The 17,740-nt window shown below is 36.3% G+C and overlaps 1 protein-coding gene across 3 annotated transcripts; it reads right to left on the bottom strand.

Moving 5' to 3' along the window:
• Positions 1–2,113: 2,113 nt before the first annotated feature.
• LOC107861910 (eukaryotic peptide chain release factor GTP-binding subunit ERF3A) lies at positions 2,114–13,844 on the bottom strand. 3 transcript variants are annotated; one of them, XM_016707296.2, is made up of 17 exons: positions 13,733–13,843; positions 12,848–12,922; positions 12,543–12,635; positions 11,647–11,758; positions 11,248–11,293; positions 11,073–11,144; positions 7,573–7,635; positions 7,315–7,469; positions 7,168–7,232; positions 6,445–6,595; positions 5,601–5,706; positions 5,374–5,509; positions 3,809–3,873; positions 3,536–3,700; positions 2,870–2,942; positions 2,692–2,770; positions 2,114–2,568 (listed from the first exon to the last, which is right to left on the bottom strand). In XM_016707296.2, the coding sequence occupies exons 5-16, from the start codon at positions 11,287–11,289 to the stop codon at positions 2,712–2,714; spliced, it is 1,152 nt and encodes a 383-aa protein (XP_016562782.1). In that variant the 5' UTR covers positions 11,290–11,293; positions 11,647–11,758; positions 12,543–12,635; positions 12,848–12,922; positions 13,733–13,843; the 3' UTR covers positions 2,114–2,568; positions 2,692–2,711. The 3 variants fall into 3 exon arrangements, with proteins under 3 accessions (XP_016562782.1, XP_016562781.1, XP_016562780.1); XM_016707295.2 differs by lacking the exon at positions 12,848–12,922 and having other exon boundaries at positions 2,114–2,565; positions 13,733–13,844; XM_016707294.2 differs by lacking the exon at positions 12,848–12,922 and having other exon boundaries at positions 13,733–13,844.
• Between the last annotated feature and the right edge of the window lie 3,896 nt (positions 13,845–17,740).

The following is a 17,740-nucleotide window of genomic DNA, read 5'->3' on the forward strand; positions in this document are numbered from 1 at the left end:
TGGGTAAAAAAATGCCTGACGTTGCTATGTGAAAATCGAAAAAGGGTAAGAAATATCTTCAAAAGTATTGAAATTGATTTAAAAATATGTTCTGCTAATATATTGAGTCAGAAATATTTTTCAATTATTAAAATTGAAATTGATTTAAAAATACTCATTCATCTATCTTTTATCACTCAAAAATACCCTTACAACTAACAATTTTTTAAAATCATAATTAAAAATTTAAAAAAAGGTCAAAAATACCCTTCAAGTGTTGAAATTAGTTCAAAAATACACATTTATCCACCTTTATAACTCAAAAATATCCTTTCAATTAATGATTTTTAAAAATTACAATTAACAGTTTTATTAAATACGTGACAATTTTCTATTGATTGAAACTAAATTAATTAAAATGTTAAATCCAATCCAGAACCAATTTAAACTACCCGACCCAAACCGTATAAAATTTGCCCCAACTAAAACTACCCGGAAGTATGAGTAATTTTTGCTATCAAATGCAGGAACTTTGTTGACTTAGAATGTGTCAGTCTAATGTACCGTTGTGAAGAATTTTATCCCATAATTATAATGTTAGTTTAGTATTTCTTTGTGATGTATATTTCTCTGTGTTGGCTAGCAAAACTAATTGAGATGTCTTGGTTATGCCACGTTTTAGGCAATACTATCTTGTTACTTCCTCTATTTCATTTTACGTGACACATTTAGTTTGTATTTAAAAATAAGTACTACGATTTTTTTGCTAAATAGTTGTCATTATTTTTGTTTATATACATCAAATTGTCTTGCCATCATTGGCAAGTGTATTTCCCGTGCGAGATCACGTCACGCCACACACTTCACATCATTCACTGATCAAAATTATGATTAATTTTGTAGGGTTTGGATCAGGTAGTTTTAGTTGAGTCCGAATGGGGCTTATCATTTTAATTAAATTAGTTTCAACCAATAGAAAATTTTCACGCATTTAATAAAATTTTTAATTATGATTTTAAAAAATTATTAGTTTCATAGGTATTTTTAAGTCATAAAGGTGGATGGAGGGATATCTTTGAATCAATTTCAACAAGGGTATTTCTGATCGTTTTTCAAATTTTAATTATGATTTTTAAAAAAATCCCTAATTGCAAGACTAGTTTTGAGCCATAAAGGTGAATGGAGGAGTATTTTTAAACCAATTTCAATACTTTTATTTCTGACCCTTTTCCGCTATAAAAACTCATCTTTTATTAATATTATCCAAATACATATAAAGCTATGATATTCTAAAAGTATAAATCTCTCAAAAGCACAGAACCCACAATAACATCCATCTAAAAACATTTCCTCAACTAATCTATATCGCATATATAATTTATTTATTTTCTTGCATTATATATGGAATTCTTCACTGATCCTCGAAGGTGGTAGACGGTCGATACATAACAGTTGAAAATATGAGTGCATGCATCCACACAAATACATACAAGAAAATTTGGCTAAAAAAGTGATTTATTTGCTCCTCAACTCTAAACTTGTCTAGAGAAACTTTCAAGCGCCACTATAGGATTTATCTGTGGTTTTAGTTCATTAATTTTTCGGTTCTTCATATAAAAATAAAAACGTACCATTATTGTCCAGCATAGTCATTGTCTCATATTGAAATCTAGTCGGCCCCAAATAGATTCAATAAGAGACTAATCTTAAAAATAATTTGACTCCCCAACAACCTTTCAACCCCCTTATCTTAACGTCAGGCATCTTTCGGTCCTTTCAAAGATGGAGAAAACATTTGATCCGAAAATGAAAGATAAAAAATTAGGGGCGGAGCTACAATGTTATAAGGGGGTTCGGGTGAGCCCAGTAGCTTTCGCATAGACTCAATATTTGTACTGAAAAATCAAGAAGATAAGTGTACAACCCGACATTACAAGAGAAGCAGGCGGCCCATCGGTGCTGGGACACGCGCGCCTTGCAGAGCCCTCAACCCTCGTGATTGTGGGTTTCGAGAAACCTACTGGCAGCATTGGGGTATTCCCACCTTTTATGTTGGTTCCGTCTTAAAATTCCAAAAAGGGGGAGGAGAAATGTGTGAAGACAGGAGGATGTATTTAGTCCATAGCCATACATGCAGACCAGCGCAATTGTGTTTCAACTGATTAATTGATACGCGTTCGGCTATAAGCAAAGGGAGAACTCAGGCATTTTTGATGCATACAATCGACCAGCAAGTAAAACGGATCAATTGTCTACCAACATCGGGATACACACATACTGCACACTGCAACTAGAAAACAACCACCATCATCGGATGGTACTATAAAACTATAACGGATACCAGAACCAATAGCACACTAAGCAGACACCAGACACCAAAATGCTGAACATTTGTGCGTCAATCACACCACACATCAACTAAGCTCCAGGGTAATGCTGCAAAGGAACAAAAATTGCATCTGCTGCTGCCCCAGGCGTGCAGTAAACATCTAAGCTCAACTGACCTTTCCTCCGAAAACATTGTTCGAATAATGAAAATGGTCATGCAAAATGATCAGGTCTCATAGTACACCTCCAAAGCAAGTACTGCTGAAAAGAAGAAACATTCAACAAAAATAATGTTTGATCGCTTAAATCCAAAACTCAGTAAATAAACATTTGCATAACAGCTAAAGTTGGCCAGTGACAGCTAAACTCGCTTTAAACTCACACCTTTTCAGTTTTCAAGCTGTTCAAGCATTATTAGCAACAGTAGGGAGAGCAGTAACTTTACCGACAGCAACAGTTTTCCCTGCAGAGAGTAACAGTCATTGTGATCCCGTATAGCAATAGCAAGATGGTGTATATAAATTAAAGCATGACAAGCTTACAAGGCAAAATGGATCTTTACCTTCAGTGCGGAGAGTGAACCGTCCAAGTTGTGTAAAATCAGAGAATTTCTCGATACAAATAGTATTATTCACCTGCCATGATTGTTTCGTAAGGATCAAGACTTAGCACACTATACAACAGAAGGGAAAGGAAGAAATGAAAGAGGATAAGGGGTTTGAAGAAAATATGTATGATCCCATATGCAAAGCATCTCTGGCATCATCTTTATAGTTCGGGCTAGGCACATATTTTGGAAAGCATAAATATTTAAAGCTAATGAAAATAAATGTAAATTACAATAGTAGAGGATACTAAACAATGGCGGATCCAGAATTTAAGGATGGTGGGTGCTAAAAAATAAAAAAATTGCCTCAACGAGGTTCAAACCTAGGGCGCCCCTTACAGTGGAGAACCTTAAAATTGATCTAAATGCCAGTGCACCCAACCAACTTTTTATTTCAATGGGTGCTTCTATATGTTTATACCTATTTTCATATATTTCCTATATAATTATACCTATTTCATGTTGAGTTTAACGGGTGCCGGAGCACCCCAAAAATCTAACGTAGGTCCGCCCCTGATACTAAAAATGAGACACTCGTTACATTATTGTGTAAACATCTACTTTCCGCTCCCTTGTAGGTATATATCCCAGAGGTCCATTCTACTCAAGTAAACAACTAACCTGAATACGACATAGGACGATTGCTCCGTTCTTCACAAACAAAGGTTTTTTCTTCATGGGCTTCTTTGTCTTGGGATCAATCTGCTGCATCAGTTCAACAATCTCGCATTCCTCAACAATAGCATGAATATGCAACACAGCCTTGTAGCCAGCAGTAAAAATAGCCTGAGAGAACAGACGGTGTTTATTTTAATCGCAGATATATGAGTGCACTTACGCAATTCTGAAGCTAATTAGAGTGAATGAAAGAGCAAGGTTACGTTTGACCCGTACATTGTCAAACAGCTCCAAGATCTGTAACTGCGCAACAAACTCAGTAACTGCAGGTATGGGCTTTTCTGCAAGTGAAAAACTTATTAGATATCACCCTAAGCTTGAAAACCAAACTATTATAGAGATTAATGTACGTGTACAGTACCTACGAACATCCTCTTTTAATGTATACAGTACACAAATTTCTGGATTAATTTCACTAAGCCAGTATAATATCTCCAATCCTATTATAATTGATTCTCAAACTGGGTAGGGATTTACTAAATAAGTGTGTGATACCTCAAAAACACATCAACAATTTTCCTCAAATCAACTGAACTGCATGACTTCTAGTAAGCTCAACCAAAAGTTTTAAAAAGGCAAATAAAAGGAATCATTCTGTTGGACCAGAATAAATCAAAAGCAAAATTTGAGAGTTGTATATGTGCTTAATCAAAATCTTGTTGACAGCAGGGGCATTTTTCTATAGCTCACTATATTAGTTTTTTGTTCATTTGCCTCATTCACCAGAGTATTACTTTTGTCCTGATCTTATTGGTTGAATCAGCTCATATATATTTCAATTATAACGTCTACTGTTAAGAGACTAAGATCTCGGACTCTGCTCTGCTGGACGTCATTGTCTACAGATCAACTTAAGAGGAAAACCAAGATTTTTCACCGAGTTAAATACTAATGAAAACTAAAGACCTTCCCATCATTTAAAAACAAATACCACCGACACTAAGGAGAATCTCCTTCGTCGGTCTTACTTGTACCCTTCATGTCATCTAAATAGATAAACTGCCAGACAAACTGCAACATACAGAACATAGATTCCCCTTATCACTTTTTTTGGTTTACTCCTTGTCAACTTCTGTTTGAATGAAGAATCTTCTTAGTTTCACTAGGAAATATAATTCAGTAAGTCAGCCACAGTGTTCCATTGTAAGAGCTTGCACAAACACCAGGCTGCCAGAAAGGTCAAGGGAGTGGTTGCTATGAAGCGAAAATATTTTGCCAGAAATAAGTGTTTTCTTACTTAATTTTTGGTGTTTGGAAAGTGAGCAGAAAATATCCAAGCATCTTATATATAATCTACGCAAACACTATGGGGATGGGTGGAGTCAGAAGGAGTAGGGGTTGCGGTAAAGGGTTAGGGGCGGGAGGTCTGCAGTAGTGTAGTGGAAGGGTGTTGGGGATGCAGAGGAGACAATCAATATGGTATGCCACTTATGGAATATGTTTTTCATACTCCCACCGGAAAAATCAGTTAGCTAATTTTTAAGGAACTTATTTTTCTAGAGAAAATATTTCCAACACAGCTTAACCAACCAAACATGGGAAAATTTAAAAACATTTGTTTTCCCCATAGAGCAACGCTCCGCAAATGTAATGCTTTTCTCCCTCCTAGGATTGTGTTATAATATATGAGGCATTCCATGTTTGTGAGAGGAACATATTCCCTTAAATAGGTAACTGGTTAGCAATATAATGTTTTTCTTTTAATAAGATAAAACTGAATCTCAAACGCATTTATTACATGGAACAAAGAGAATGAGTACCATGCTATGGAGAACACATACCAACACTGCACAAGACAAAACCGGACAAGATGTCCTCTTCCTCGATTCCAGATAACTTAACTCGTACATTTTCCCCAGGATCTGCGTACCTGACTCTATCTTCATCACAGAACACGGAAACTACTTTTGCAGCAGCCTGTAGATCAACTTAATGTATGAAATTCCTTAAATAGTCAATAAATCACATAGCTGAACACAGTTAAGCAGAAAAGGTCCAAGAAGATGACCTTATTTGGCATCATCAACAAATTGTCACCTTCACAAATGCTCCCAGATTCTATTTTACCCATAACAACAGTTCCCAGGTCTTTAAATTTGTCGATAGTAGGCATTCTGCAAGAAAGGGAGATTTAACACTCAACAACTGCTAACAAGGGAATAAGGAGAACAAAAATCAGAAGGTTCTGTTCACAATCCAGTGAAGAAAATATGGAAGATGAGGCACAAAAAGTAGATAAGCCTTCTCACAAGAACGGCCATATTCATACACAAATACACCTATAATACTAAGTCTTTTTTGGACGTATGATACTATATCGGAATCAATTTCATCGATAACACGTGCAATTGTGAGTCTCAACTCCTTGATCCCTTCTTACTAGTCAAAAGAGAACTCCTTAATCCCTTGTTGCAACATCTTCGCAAAAATTACGCATTAAATTTTCCACCACTCATTTATTTGTATCTTTCTAGCCCTAGCGACATGAAGCTTTGCAAATGTGAAAGGAAAGCCGCAATCAGGCAGCCTTTGGCACTGTATCTCAAAACAGAAGAGGATCTTTATAGAAATGGAAAGAATGTAAAAGGAAAAAAAAATATAAAGCATCAGTTCCCAAATTTATTCTTCCTTTTTTTGAAAGAAAAAATAAATGAGTTTACAATTTCTTTACATCATCAATCAAAGAAAATTTAACTAGAGTGCTCAAACATCAATGGGATGAGGAAAAGCCTATATGAACTTGGGCAATCCTCCCCATCATAAGCTAGTTTTTGGGGTTGAATTAGGCCCAAGGTTCATTTCTTCACAGGAAGAACAAATAGAATGCCACCAGATTAGCAAAAGTGAAGTACCTTAGAGGACTTTCAAGATCTCGGTGAGGAACTTCTACTGCATCAAGAGCTTCAAAAAGGCATGGACCATCCCACCATGGGCATATGCCTTCCTCCAACCGATCTTTCATATTTGAACCAAGGAGAGCAGAGATTGGCAGGAACTGGACATCTGCAATTCAGGTAGAAAAATTTTCAGAACCAGTGCAGAAATTAAACATCTTCTAACACATGGAACTTTAAACAAAGTAAAAAAACAGATTGAAATACAATGTAATGATGGGAAATAAGATTCCACAATTAGCATCCTCCAATGGTTATACCAACAAGTGGTTTTTATAAAGTATCATACAAACCGGTGGTATCGTTTCTGTAATGCCCATAACACAAGTGGCAGCATATGAAACATTCTTTTCTTAGGTATTTCAGGGAACTTTTCAAATATCAATCATTTTATGTGTTTTGTTTACTTCAATGGTCAGATTGACAACAAATTGTTTGAAGTTGGGGATGAAAATGAAATTTCCCATAATTTATAGGAGAAGTGGATTGAGAAAAAAGTTGGTGTTCTGACTTGGTTATACACTAGAAGCAAGATAGATTTTGATATATATATCAGCTTTCACCTTTTAACTCTGATGAAAGGGTACGAAATCAACTTTGGATTATAGGTTGCGTAGATCATTAAAATACACGAACTTCAGCGAGCAAAGATGTACTTTATGAGTAGATAATCCTCCATACCTTTCTTTACATTGTATTGAGATGATTTCAAGAAAGGTATCATTTTTGACTGGATCTCGTCATACCTTCAAGAGACAATTGTTAGAAATTAATACGTAGAACAATAGTATTTCAAATGCATGTAGGGAAACATAGATGGAATAAAACCTTTCTTTAGACCAGCCGACAGTAGGATCATCCATCTTATTTACAACAACAAGGAGCTTAGAAACTCCTAGTGTCTTTGCAAGTTGAACATGTTCACGTGTTTGTCCACCTCTTTCATATCCAGTTTCGAATTCACCCCTTCTAGCGGATATAACCTTCACAATAGCCAAATCAAGGATCAGTGTACCACTTCCAAAATTCAGACACAGAATTCATAAACTCCCATGGAGTTCAATGGCAAAAGGTAACTATTCGTACCAATACACCTATGTCGGCTTGAGAAGCTCCCGTAATCATATTAGGGACGTAACTCTTGTGACCCTGGTAATAATAGAAAACATGATCAGAAACTGCAATGTAAACTGAAAGATAAACTAGATCAAGCACTCCATAGAATTAAGTATTAGCAAGAAAAATAAATGCATTAATAGAAACTAATAATTGAACTTGCATTCGTCGTAATTTATCTCTGGGTCTTTGCTAGTCGTAAAAGTCTTCATACTCATGAAGCACCAAACCTGTCCTTCGGATAAGTACACAGTTGTCTCACACACTATTACACTATTTAAGTGGATACTGAACTTTGCAGATGACGTGTTACACAAATTATCATACTTTAGTCCTCAAATCAGCAGTCACGACAGCTAAGACGGCCGCTTTTGAGAGCTTGTATGCAGGGTTACAGGGGAAAGGAGGGGAGAAAAAGTTGTTTAGACTTGCTAAGGCTAGGGAGAGGAAGGGTCGTGACCTCGATCAGGTGAGGTGCATTAAGGGGGAGGACGGTAGAGTGTTGGTGGAGGACGGCCACATTAAGAAGAGATGGCAGTCGTACTTTCATAGGCTCTTGAATGACGAAGGGAATAGAGCTATTGTGTTAGGGGAACTGAAGCACTCAGAGGAGTGTCGGGATTTTAGCTATTGTAGACGTTTTAAGGTAAAAGAGGTTAGACAGACTGTCCGCAGGATGCGAAGGGGTAGGGCGACGGGGCCGGATGAGATACCGGTGGAGTTTTGGAAGTTCGTTGGAGAGGCTGGTGTAAGGTGGTTGACTGGATTGTTTAATGAAATTTTCAAGACGGCAAAGATGCCCGAGGCTTGGAGGTGGAGTACCATGATCTCTCTCTATAAGAATAAGGGGGACATTCAGAGTTGTAATAACTATAGGGGGATTAAGTTATTGAGTCACTCTATGAAGATCTGGGAGAGAGTGGTCGAGGTAAGGCTGAGACGGATAGTGTCTATTTCGGAAAATCAGTTCGGATTTATGCCGGGCCGCTCGACGACGGAGGCAATCCACCTGGTACAGAGGTTGGTGGAACAGTATAGGGAAAGGAAGAAGGATCTGCACATGGTGTTTATCGACCTGAAGAAGGCTTACGACAAAGTCCCCAGGGAGGTGCTTTGGAGATGCTTGGAGGTGAGTGGAGTACCGCTGGCATATATCAGAGCAATTAAGGATATGTATGATGGAGCGAAAACCCAGGTGAGGACGACGGGAGGAGACTCAGAGCATTTCACTGTCCTGACAGGATTGCATCAGGGATCTACTCTTAGTCCCTTTTTGTTTGCGTTGGTGATGGATGTGTTGACGCGGCGTATTCAAGGGGAGGTGCCGTGGTGTATGCTTTTTGCAGACGATGTAGTTCTGATCGATGAGACTCGAGGGGGTGTGAATGACAAATTAGAGGTGTGGAGGCAAACTCTTGAGTCTAAAGGGTTCAGGGTGAGCAGAAGCAAGACAGAGTATGTGGAATGCAAGTTTAATGACGTGAGGCAGGAGAATGAGGTAGTAGTGAAGCTGGAAGCACAGGAGGTATGTAAGGGGAATAATTTCAAGTATCTTGGGTACGTGATCCAGAGTAACGGTGAGATTGACGAGGATGTCTCGCACCGTATTGGGGCGGGATGGATGAAGTGGAAGCTCGCGTCGGGGGTGCTGTGTGATAAGAAGGTGCCGCCCAAGCTTAAAGGCAAATTTTACAGGGTGGTAGTCCGTCCGGCCTTGTTGTATGGAGCGGAGTGTTGGCCAGTTAAGAATTTCCACATCCAAAAAATGAAGGTGGCAGAAATGCGGATGTTGCGCTGGATGTGTGGGCTGACTAGAGGGGATAGAGTTCGAAATGAGACTATCCGGGAGAAGGTTGGTGTGACTTCAGTGGAGTGCAAGATGCGGGAAGCACGATTGAGATGGTTCAGACACGTGAAGAGGAGGGGCATGGATGCCCCGGTCCGTAGGTGTGAGAGGCTAGCGTTGGATGGTTTTAGGCGGGGTAGGGATAGGCCGAAGAAGTACTGGGGTGAGGTGATTAGGCGGGACATGGAACAGTTACAGCTCACCGAGGACATGACCCTAGATAGGAAGGTCTGGAGGACGCGAATTACGGCAGAGGACTAGGGCCAATTTGGGTCACTAGTGTAGGGAATTACTTGGTGGGGGTTTTATTCCTGTTATGATTCCGTGTTCCGTATTTCATGTTTTATTACGAATCTGTGTGCTTTCCTCTGCTTTCCCCTGTTTTATATTACTTATGGGTGCCGTATTTATGTTATGTAATCTGCTTCTGTGCTTTACTATGTGTTTGTGTGGTATCTCGTGCCTTGAGCCGGGAGTCTATTGGAAACAGCCTTTCTACTTCTTCAGAGGTAGAGGTATGGACTGTGTACATCTTACCCCCCAGACCCCACTAGGTGGAAATACACTGAGTTTGTTGTTGTTGTTGTAGTCCTCAAATCAGCAGTAAACTGAAAGAACGTCTCTCTTCATAGGAACAGTCTCATTCATGTAAAACTAAACTTTTCTTCTACAAACCATGCAGCAAATTTATTGGCATCAAAATCACAAAACTAGTGAACCAAAATGGAAGAAGATCTACTGCCTTATGAAGAGGAATTGGAGTGAGTGGATGAGATGTGACGGGAGTCAGGCGTCAAGCTTCATTTCATTTGAAATGTCAGAAAAACATGCATAAATGATCACATTAAATTTGATCTATCAGTATTAAAAGTTGTTCATAAACGCATATTCTAGTTCCTCACTGCAATTTCTCTTTTTCTCCGCAAGGCTAGATGAAAGAACCAAGCATGCAGAAGATTAAAGAAATTTTCACAGGAAAGGCTCTTTTATAAGTACTTAGAAATTTTATGAAGCTATGCACTCAGCCAGTGCATCAGGTAATTACAGGTTGTGCAATCACCCTATTGTGTCTAGCATACCCTCAACATCATGTTCAATAACCAGATTGCACCAAAAAGCTAACAAAAAAGTACCATCTCTGTTTAAGGCTGTGCATGTTTCTACTTTTGCCTTCAAAAATTGTGCTGTTTCAAACAGTCCACCAAATGGCCTAGCTTGACGTATGGTATTACATTTTACAGAGACTTCTTACTAAGCCCCCGACTGTTCCAACCATGTAAGAGCTAAATGATGGATTTGGGCATGATCAAACACATGCCAAGAGCTCTTTCTATATCCTTATGTCAAAAAAAACATGGGGCGAGCAGCATTTCTCATGCAAAATTAAGTCGTTCACCTAGATTCGTAACTTTTTCTTGCATATAGAAGGTAAAGCAGAGAAGCAATTTGCAAGGGAAGCTGCCAGAAATCTAAGATCGTAAATCTTGTTGTCTCTGTTTCGAGGAGCTGACGAAATTTTCACAGCAAACACCAATGCTCATGAAAAATAAATCATTCACCTAGATTCATAACTTGTAATCTTATATCACGGTAAAGCAGATAAGTAATTTGTAAGGGAAGTTACCGGGGCATCCAAGATTGTAAATCTTGTTGTCTCTGTTTCAAAATGTGCTCTTCCTACCTCAACTGTTTTTCCCTGCACAGAAAATTACAAGCAAAAAATAAACACACGGAGTCTTAACCTTAGAGGAAAATAAAATAAATATACAAACAAATAAATAAACAAATAACAAGATTACCTTCGCTCTCTCCTCTTCATTTGTATCCATGATATAGGCCATATACCTACCAGACAAAAACAAAAACATAAGACGAGCTCTCTTCTTTTTTCTTTTCCCCTTTTTGATTAGGTAAATTGAAAGGCAGGAGAAGCTACAAAGCAGTAAAACAGCAGATATACAAGCCAAACAGAAGTCCATAAACAGAAGTTGTTCATATGAGATCCCACAGAACCAATCGTTTTACATCAAATCCTTGGTATAGTCCAGCAAATATTGACAGGAGAAAATAACATCCTACAACGCTTTTTATCAAAGAATAATCAAGCATCTTAAATTACACATACTGGCGTGACACATGTTCAAGCATTAAAAAGTGCCGAAGGACAAGTTGAACACTTTAAACAACGAAAAGCTCACCAACTCTCTCTACTCTTATCCTTTGCTTCCTTCTCATACTTCTGGATAGTCCGATCATCAACTTGACCACTAAGGAATAGTATTTGTCCACCAGCGGTGGACTTTCCAGCATCTGCAGTTGAATGACATACAATAAGCCCAAGAGTCATATAATCATCAAAATTGATTATGTAAGACATATGCGCTTTGATAAGTTTTCACCAAATTTTACATTAGAACCTATGCAAGTGAAGTTGCCTATCATACAAACAGTGAAGTTGCTTATCATACAAACTGCAAGTTCCCAGCTGACTCGGACTAAATGAACAAATTGGACAAACTAAAACTAGCTTTATCAAAAATGCAGAGACATCACAGTTCCTCATTTCTGTTGTGACCCGTTGGATTTCTCGAGTTACTGCTATCAGTGCAAGACAGAATGATTAAACAAAAAAAATAAATATGCAAGGATGGAAAGAGGAACAAAAAGTGTAGAAAGCTACCAACTTTCAAACTCCCTAACTCATAAAAACTACATCACGAATGCACTCAAACACAAAACCTCAACATATCTGGAGGTCCGAGTCAAATATATCTGTCCCAGTTGTTTTCTTCAGTTTCTGGACAGCAACAGCAAACATAGTTTCTCTTATGAAATAGATACACCAATACATCAGATGGAAAAAACAGTTGCGTCATCCGCCTACAGTTTCTTTAAAAGGTACTAACTTATTAATATTGTTGGGTTCAAATCTCGGTTATACAGAGGGTATAGGAAAGTCTAGAATCATCCTTTCCTTTACATTTTCTCTCTTCGCTGATATTTTAAAGAGGTGGATTTGATGCTTCTAGAAAGACCATAATTGTAAAAATTATGAAGCAGATGTATCAAACAATACAGAAAATTGAAAACTTACCAACATGACCAATGAATACAACATTCAGATGTCTCTTTCTATTAACTGCAACATGAGTTGGCCTCACGTTTGCATTTGTTTCCTTTTTCAGGCCTGAAATCATTCATTAAGTAAACATTCGGTACAAATTTTATAGTAGATTTTGCTTAAAATTATAAAAAAAAATGTTTTCAGAAACAAATGAACACATCTTTAATCTAAGTAGTACACCAAAATTCGAGTAATAAATGCAAAAACTGGAAAGTAAAAATGTTTTTGAGTTATAAGAAGCATTCACTAAGCACATCATTGAAGTTGTTGCCTACCTCCAGCATATCAGGTTTTACAGCTTCATCAGCCATCAGGTTTCCCATCTTCAGCATTAGTCATCACACTATCTTCTGCTAACATTCAAGTTCAGGCACAGACAAACACATTCACACCATGTCTCCTTAAATTAGAGAATCCAAATTGTTCTTCATATAATCTCTACCATTATTAAAATATACAAATACATAGCCACAGTTCTGCCTATCGGAAACCGCCTCTCTACTTCATCTGACGTAGTAGTATGGACTGCACACACTATACCCTCCCTGAACCCCACTTTGCGGGAATACACTGGATATGTTGTTGTTGTATAGATAGAAAACATTTCGGAACTCCTTTAACTAAGGCAACTTATATCTTTACTTATCAAATTGGAACATCTAGTTATATCAAATTGGAACATCTAGTTATCACTTAGAATTAGCAACTTCAAATCGAAATTGAATATAAAATTCATAAAAGAAGTAATAAAGTGTGTGTGCGTATCGATACAAGGTGGTACAGTTAATATAACACCTTGATGTCTTCTTCGATATTATCCATCTATCTATCACATAAACAACAACAAAATAAATTCACAATCCTTTAATCCACCAGAATCCATTAACAATCATCCACAGGGAAATCCAAATTGCTCTTGATATAATATCTACGACTATTATTAAGAAATACAAACACGTCGCTATAACTCAGCCTATGCAGATAAATATCATTTCCGAACGCCTTAAACTAAGGCAACTTATTATCTTTACTTATCGAATTGAAACATCCAAATTTCACACAATTAAATAAGTAACTTGTTATGGAAATTAAACATAAGATCCATAACAGAAGTAAAATAATAAACCGAATGAAGATGGAAGTGTTGAGAGAGTACGTACCCATGGCGGTGAACTGAATAGAGAAGGAATCGATTTAGCAGAGAGGAGCGAAATGCAGAGACCTGGAAAGTTGTATTTAGCAGAAATGTTTATGTACGTAGTTTGCTTCTGAAAGTTGGCAACTCTATATATATATTACTTATTATATTACTGATGCTCTTTCTTTACAGCCAAAATTATCCAATACGTGTCAAAATTGGTAACCAAGAGGTTAAAAAAATATTTTAAAAATATTTTTTATAAAGACGGTTTTAATTCTTTGGCACTGCTTAATAACTTTTGTTTATAAGAAGCACGGATCTCTGCACAATTGATAAGAAATTTTTTGTTTTATAAACAAAAGTTAGAACGATTATTTTAAATAAATAAATATTAAAATTTATTTAGCGAAAATAAAAATTTAAGATGGAATGACACTGAATATAAATTCCTGAGAAGATCTTTTCATCTGGATGGATAATTTTTTTTAATATATGTTTGAACAATGTCCGCACCTTGAAATAACTTTTGGGTGCAGCAAGAAGTAAAAGAGAAGACGCCTTCGTTATAAATCATAATTAGTCATGTTCTTACCCGATTTGCACAAATTTTAACACATGTACTAATCTTTTGTTAGTCGAGCAGCTAAACTCAATGTTGAATTTCTTAACAAATGGAATAGTAATCATTACTAGTAAATTTTAGACGAGAAGGCGACGTGATATGTTAGGTGGAATCATGGCTTTGAAAATGTGGTGACAGGCAGCTAGCTACGATTCCTACAATTTATGATCTTGTAATTGTTTTGAATTACACAGCTCTACTAAATTAGTAATAGCTCAATTAAATAATAATAGTACATGTTACATTTGAACACGTTTACTCTGGAACAGTAAAGTTGTACAAAAAATCAATTGAGTGGTTGAATTAACTAAATTACCACATGGAAACATCTGGACAGAAAACACACACATGTAGACTTTGAATTTGACACTTAGCTAATTACTTTTCATTCCAACCATGAGGATTTAACAAGTGGATTCTCTTAGTGGTGATATTGTTTTGTAGAAAATACTCAGAGTAGTTTGTGTATAATTCTTTGCATCCATCCTCCTCTTTCTATTTTAATTTTCTCATCAATCTTTGATATCTGTTTTGAAATCTGTTAGAATCACACGCTATAGGATTCATCTTTGAAGGCGGCATTTCCAGCCAAAAAAAAACATTTCCAGGAGCTCACAGTCGTGCATTAGTATATTAAGTCCACACATTATGTGTGACACATGCATAATCCTCAAAATTGAATTACTCAAGCAAGAGAATTTGAAAACTATCTCAAATTCATTCACAAAAGTGTATTTCATTATGTTGTCCATTTAAACTTCTGACCCATATTACAGCACCCCACCCCCACGCCACCCCACAGCTTTTTTTTTTTAAATGCCATTACCTCTGTTTAGGTTCCCTTGGTTTTACGGGCCTGGCTGGGCCCTTCTTTTCCATTGATGTTTAAGCAGAATTTGGGCCTTACCTCCAGTAAACTTTCATCTTTAAGACTTTGTTTCTTTCACATGTATACGTAGTGTCGAACCCACACAGAAAGATGAGTAATTATTAGTTATTTCTCAAAAGTGACTTCTATTAACTAAAAACTGCACAACACCAGAAATTAACTGTGAAAAGTAAGCAGATTGAGAGACTAAATTCAATAAGAAACATTTCAGGGCTATGGGTCAGTTGAGTTATTCACTTTTCTGATTTATTGATTGACCAAGATAATATTAGTAATAAGAAACTCTCGGGTTCTTACCTAACCTAACCCTTATACTCAGTGAATGTATTCTAATGAATTGAATGATGTTTTAAGTTCTAATGCCCTAAATCTGAATAAATTGAAGTGCAACTATATCTAAGCAATATGTGATTAGATATAACACACTCTTGAAGAACCAATGCCGGTGATTGACATACCTTCTCAACTAATTAGTTATCATACATGTGTGAACACTAGCAACAACGGGTTTAGTGAAACTATACGGTATAGGATATGAAAACAATAAAATGTATACATTTTTTATTTTTGCCTATCGGAGGTACTACATGTCGTTTTCAAAAACATTGGCTCAATTGAAGGAAAATAAAATATAATCAAAAGAAAAAAAATGACGGTGAAGAAAAATATGATAACTACGCTATAAAAAAAAAAAAAAAAGAAGTAGTGCAAAGCATGTATGCGAGGAACCATTGCATCAACAACAAGGGACAATCACCTAACTATAATAAATTAAACAATAGATGATAACACATCAAATATTAAAGACTACATGAATAGACTAATATGCTACAACAGACATTGTACTCTAGACTACCATCAAATTTAAGATTACATGAATATAGACTAATATTAAGGTAATCCCCCTACTGACTTTTCGCCTTTATTTGCGACCTTCACACACCCCTACGTCCTATATGTATGTGGTATCACTTAATTACCTTTTTTTTCCCTTCTAGTGTTTATAACTTTATTTGTGATTTTATGACTCTTGATCTAGGAATATATTCAATCACTAGGTTTTAAATGTCAATTAAACAAATTATACCTATTATCATATAATCTACGTACCGCTCTTCTGTTCAACAAAACTTTCGCTTAAATTTTATCATCGTGTTACAAAAAGTCATTAATTGTAAAACCCAAAAGGTATTCAAAATTGGTGGTTAGTGGTTACTTTCACATATGTTTTCATTTTTAATAATTGTATGCATTCGTCAGGATTTTAACAGCAGTTTTCATGAATATATATATATATATATATATATATCATTGACCATCGTGACAAAGAATTTGAGAAGAGATGGTGATCTATCTTTACCAAAAGTAAAATTAAGAAAAAGATAAATTAAATTACTTTATTGCACACATTGCTATCGTGGAAAATGAAAGATAAGGGAAACATGTACAGAAAAAATAATGAGGGAAAATGATGGCTTTGATTATGGTTTGCTGTTGAAGGTAAAGAGTGGGAAAAAAAAGGAGAAAGGGTTAAAGGGCGGGGCCCTAATACTGAATATGCATTAGATATTGATTTAGGAGGAGTTTAGTTGGGGGATTGTGCCACACGTGACAAAAGAATTTTAAAATGAGTTGTATATGACACAAGTCTTAATTATTAGTTGGAGGTGATAATTATTTTATTATGTTTTAAGAAAGTTGGAGAAGTTTTAAAATAACCCATAAGTTTTTAAATTTACACTTTGATCCCAATGTATACCTAAAATAACGAAAAACGGAGGGAAAAAAAGGTGCATTTCTCTCTCTTCTCATCCATTGTTGTTTTCTCTCTCTTAGCGATTTTTGTTGTTAATTATTTCTGTTTGGGCTGCTTTATTCATCATCTTCTGCTTCATCTTCTTCTTGTCGACCATTTGTTGTTGTTGTTGTTGTTGTTGTTGGTACAGCGCTACTGCTGCGATCTGACCAATTTCTTAGGTCAAATTTTGTTTACTACATCACTTTCCACTTTGGCATTATTTCATAGGTTACTTTGGTAAGTAAAATTATAATTTTTATTCGTATTTGTCATTTGGGTACACTTCTATTTTTCCAACAATGGATAGAACCCGATTATGAATCCAGCACAAGTGCCAACAATTTAAACAGATCAATCATCTGGTGCATCAGATGAGTAATCTGTTACATCAGACTATTTATCTGTTGTATCCTGTTGCATCATCGTATTATCTGTTGCATCAGAAATATTATCTGTTGTATCAAGATGTCTATCCGTTGCACCGGACTAATTATCTGTTGCAACGAATGATTAATCTGTTTGAAACAACACAAATCAACCCCTGCCACAAAACCAACAGATAAATCTTGCTATTGCTACTGGATTCTAAATTATTCCTTTTTACGTCGAATCGTCGAAATGTTTGTTGAGAAGATAATAGACAGAATGAAAATTAAATATGGATTAAAACGTCAAAGATCAAACATAATTTATTTATTTGTTTAATAAATAAATTATG

Source organism: Capsicum annuum, chromosome 3 (genome assembly GCF_002878395.1).
Source record: "Capsicum annuum cultivar UCD-10X-F1 chromosome 3, UCD10Xv1.1, whole genome shotgun sequence".
Classification (NCBI taxonomy): domain Eukaryota; kingdom Viridiplantae; phylum Streptophyta; class Magnoliopsida; order Solanales; family Solanaceae; genus Capsicum; species Capsicum annuum.

Bases quoted from the DNA above. Each gene is read 5' to 3' on its own strand.
- LOC107861910 (XM_016707295.2), bottom strand. The intron at 11,145-11,247 runs GTAATCTTGTTA...TTTTCTGTGCAG, and splicing joins ATGAAGAGGAGAGAGCGAAG to GGAAAAACAGTTGAGGTAGG. The intron at 2,771-2,869 runs GTAAAGATCCAT...TACTCTCTGCAG, and splicing joins GTTCACTCTCCGCACTGAAG to GGAAAACTGTTGCTGTCGGT.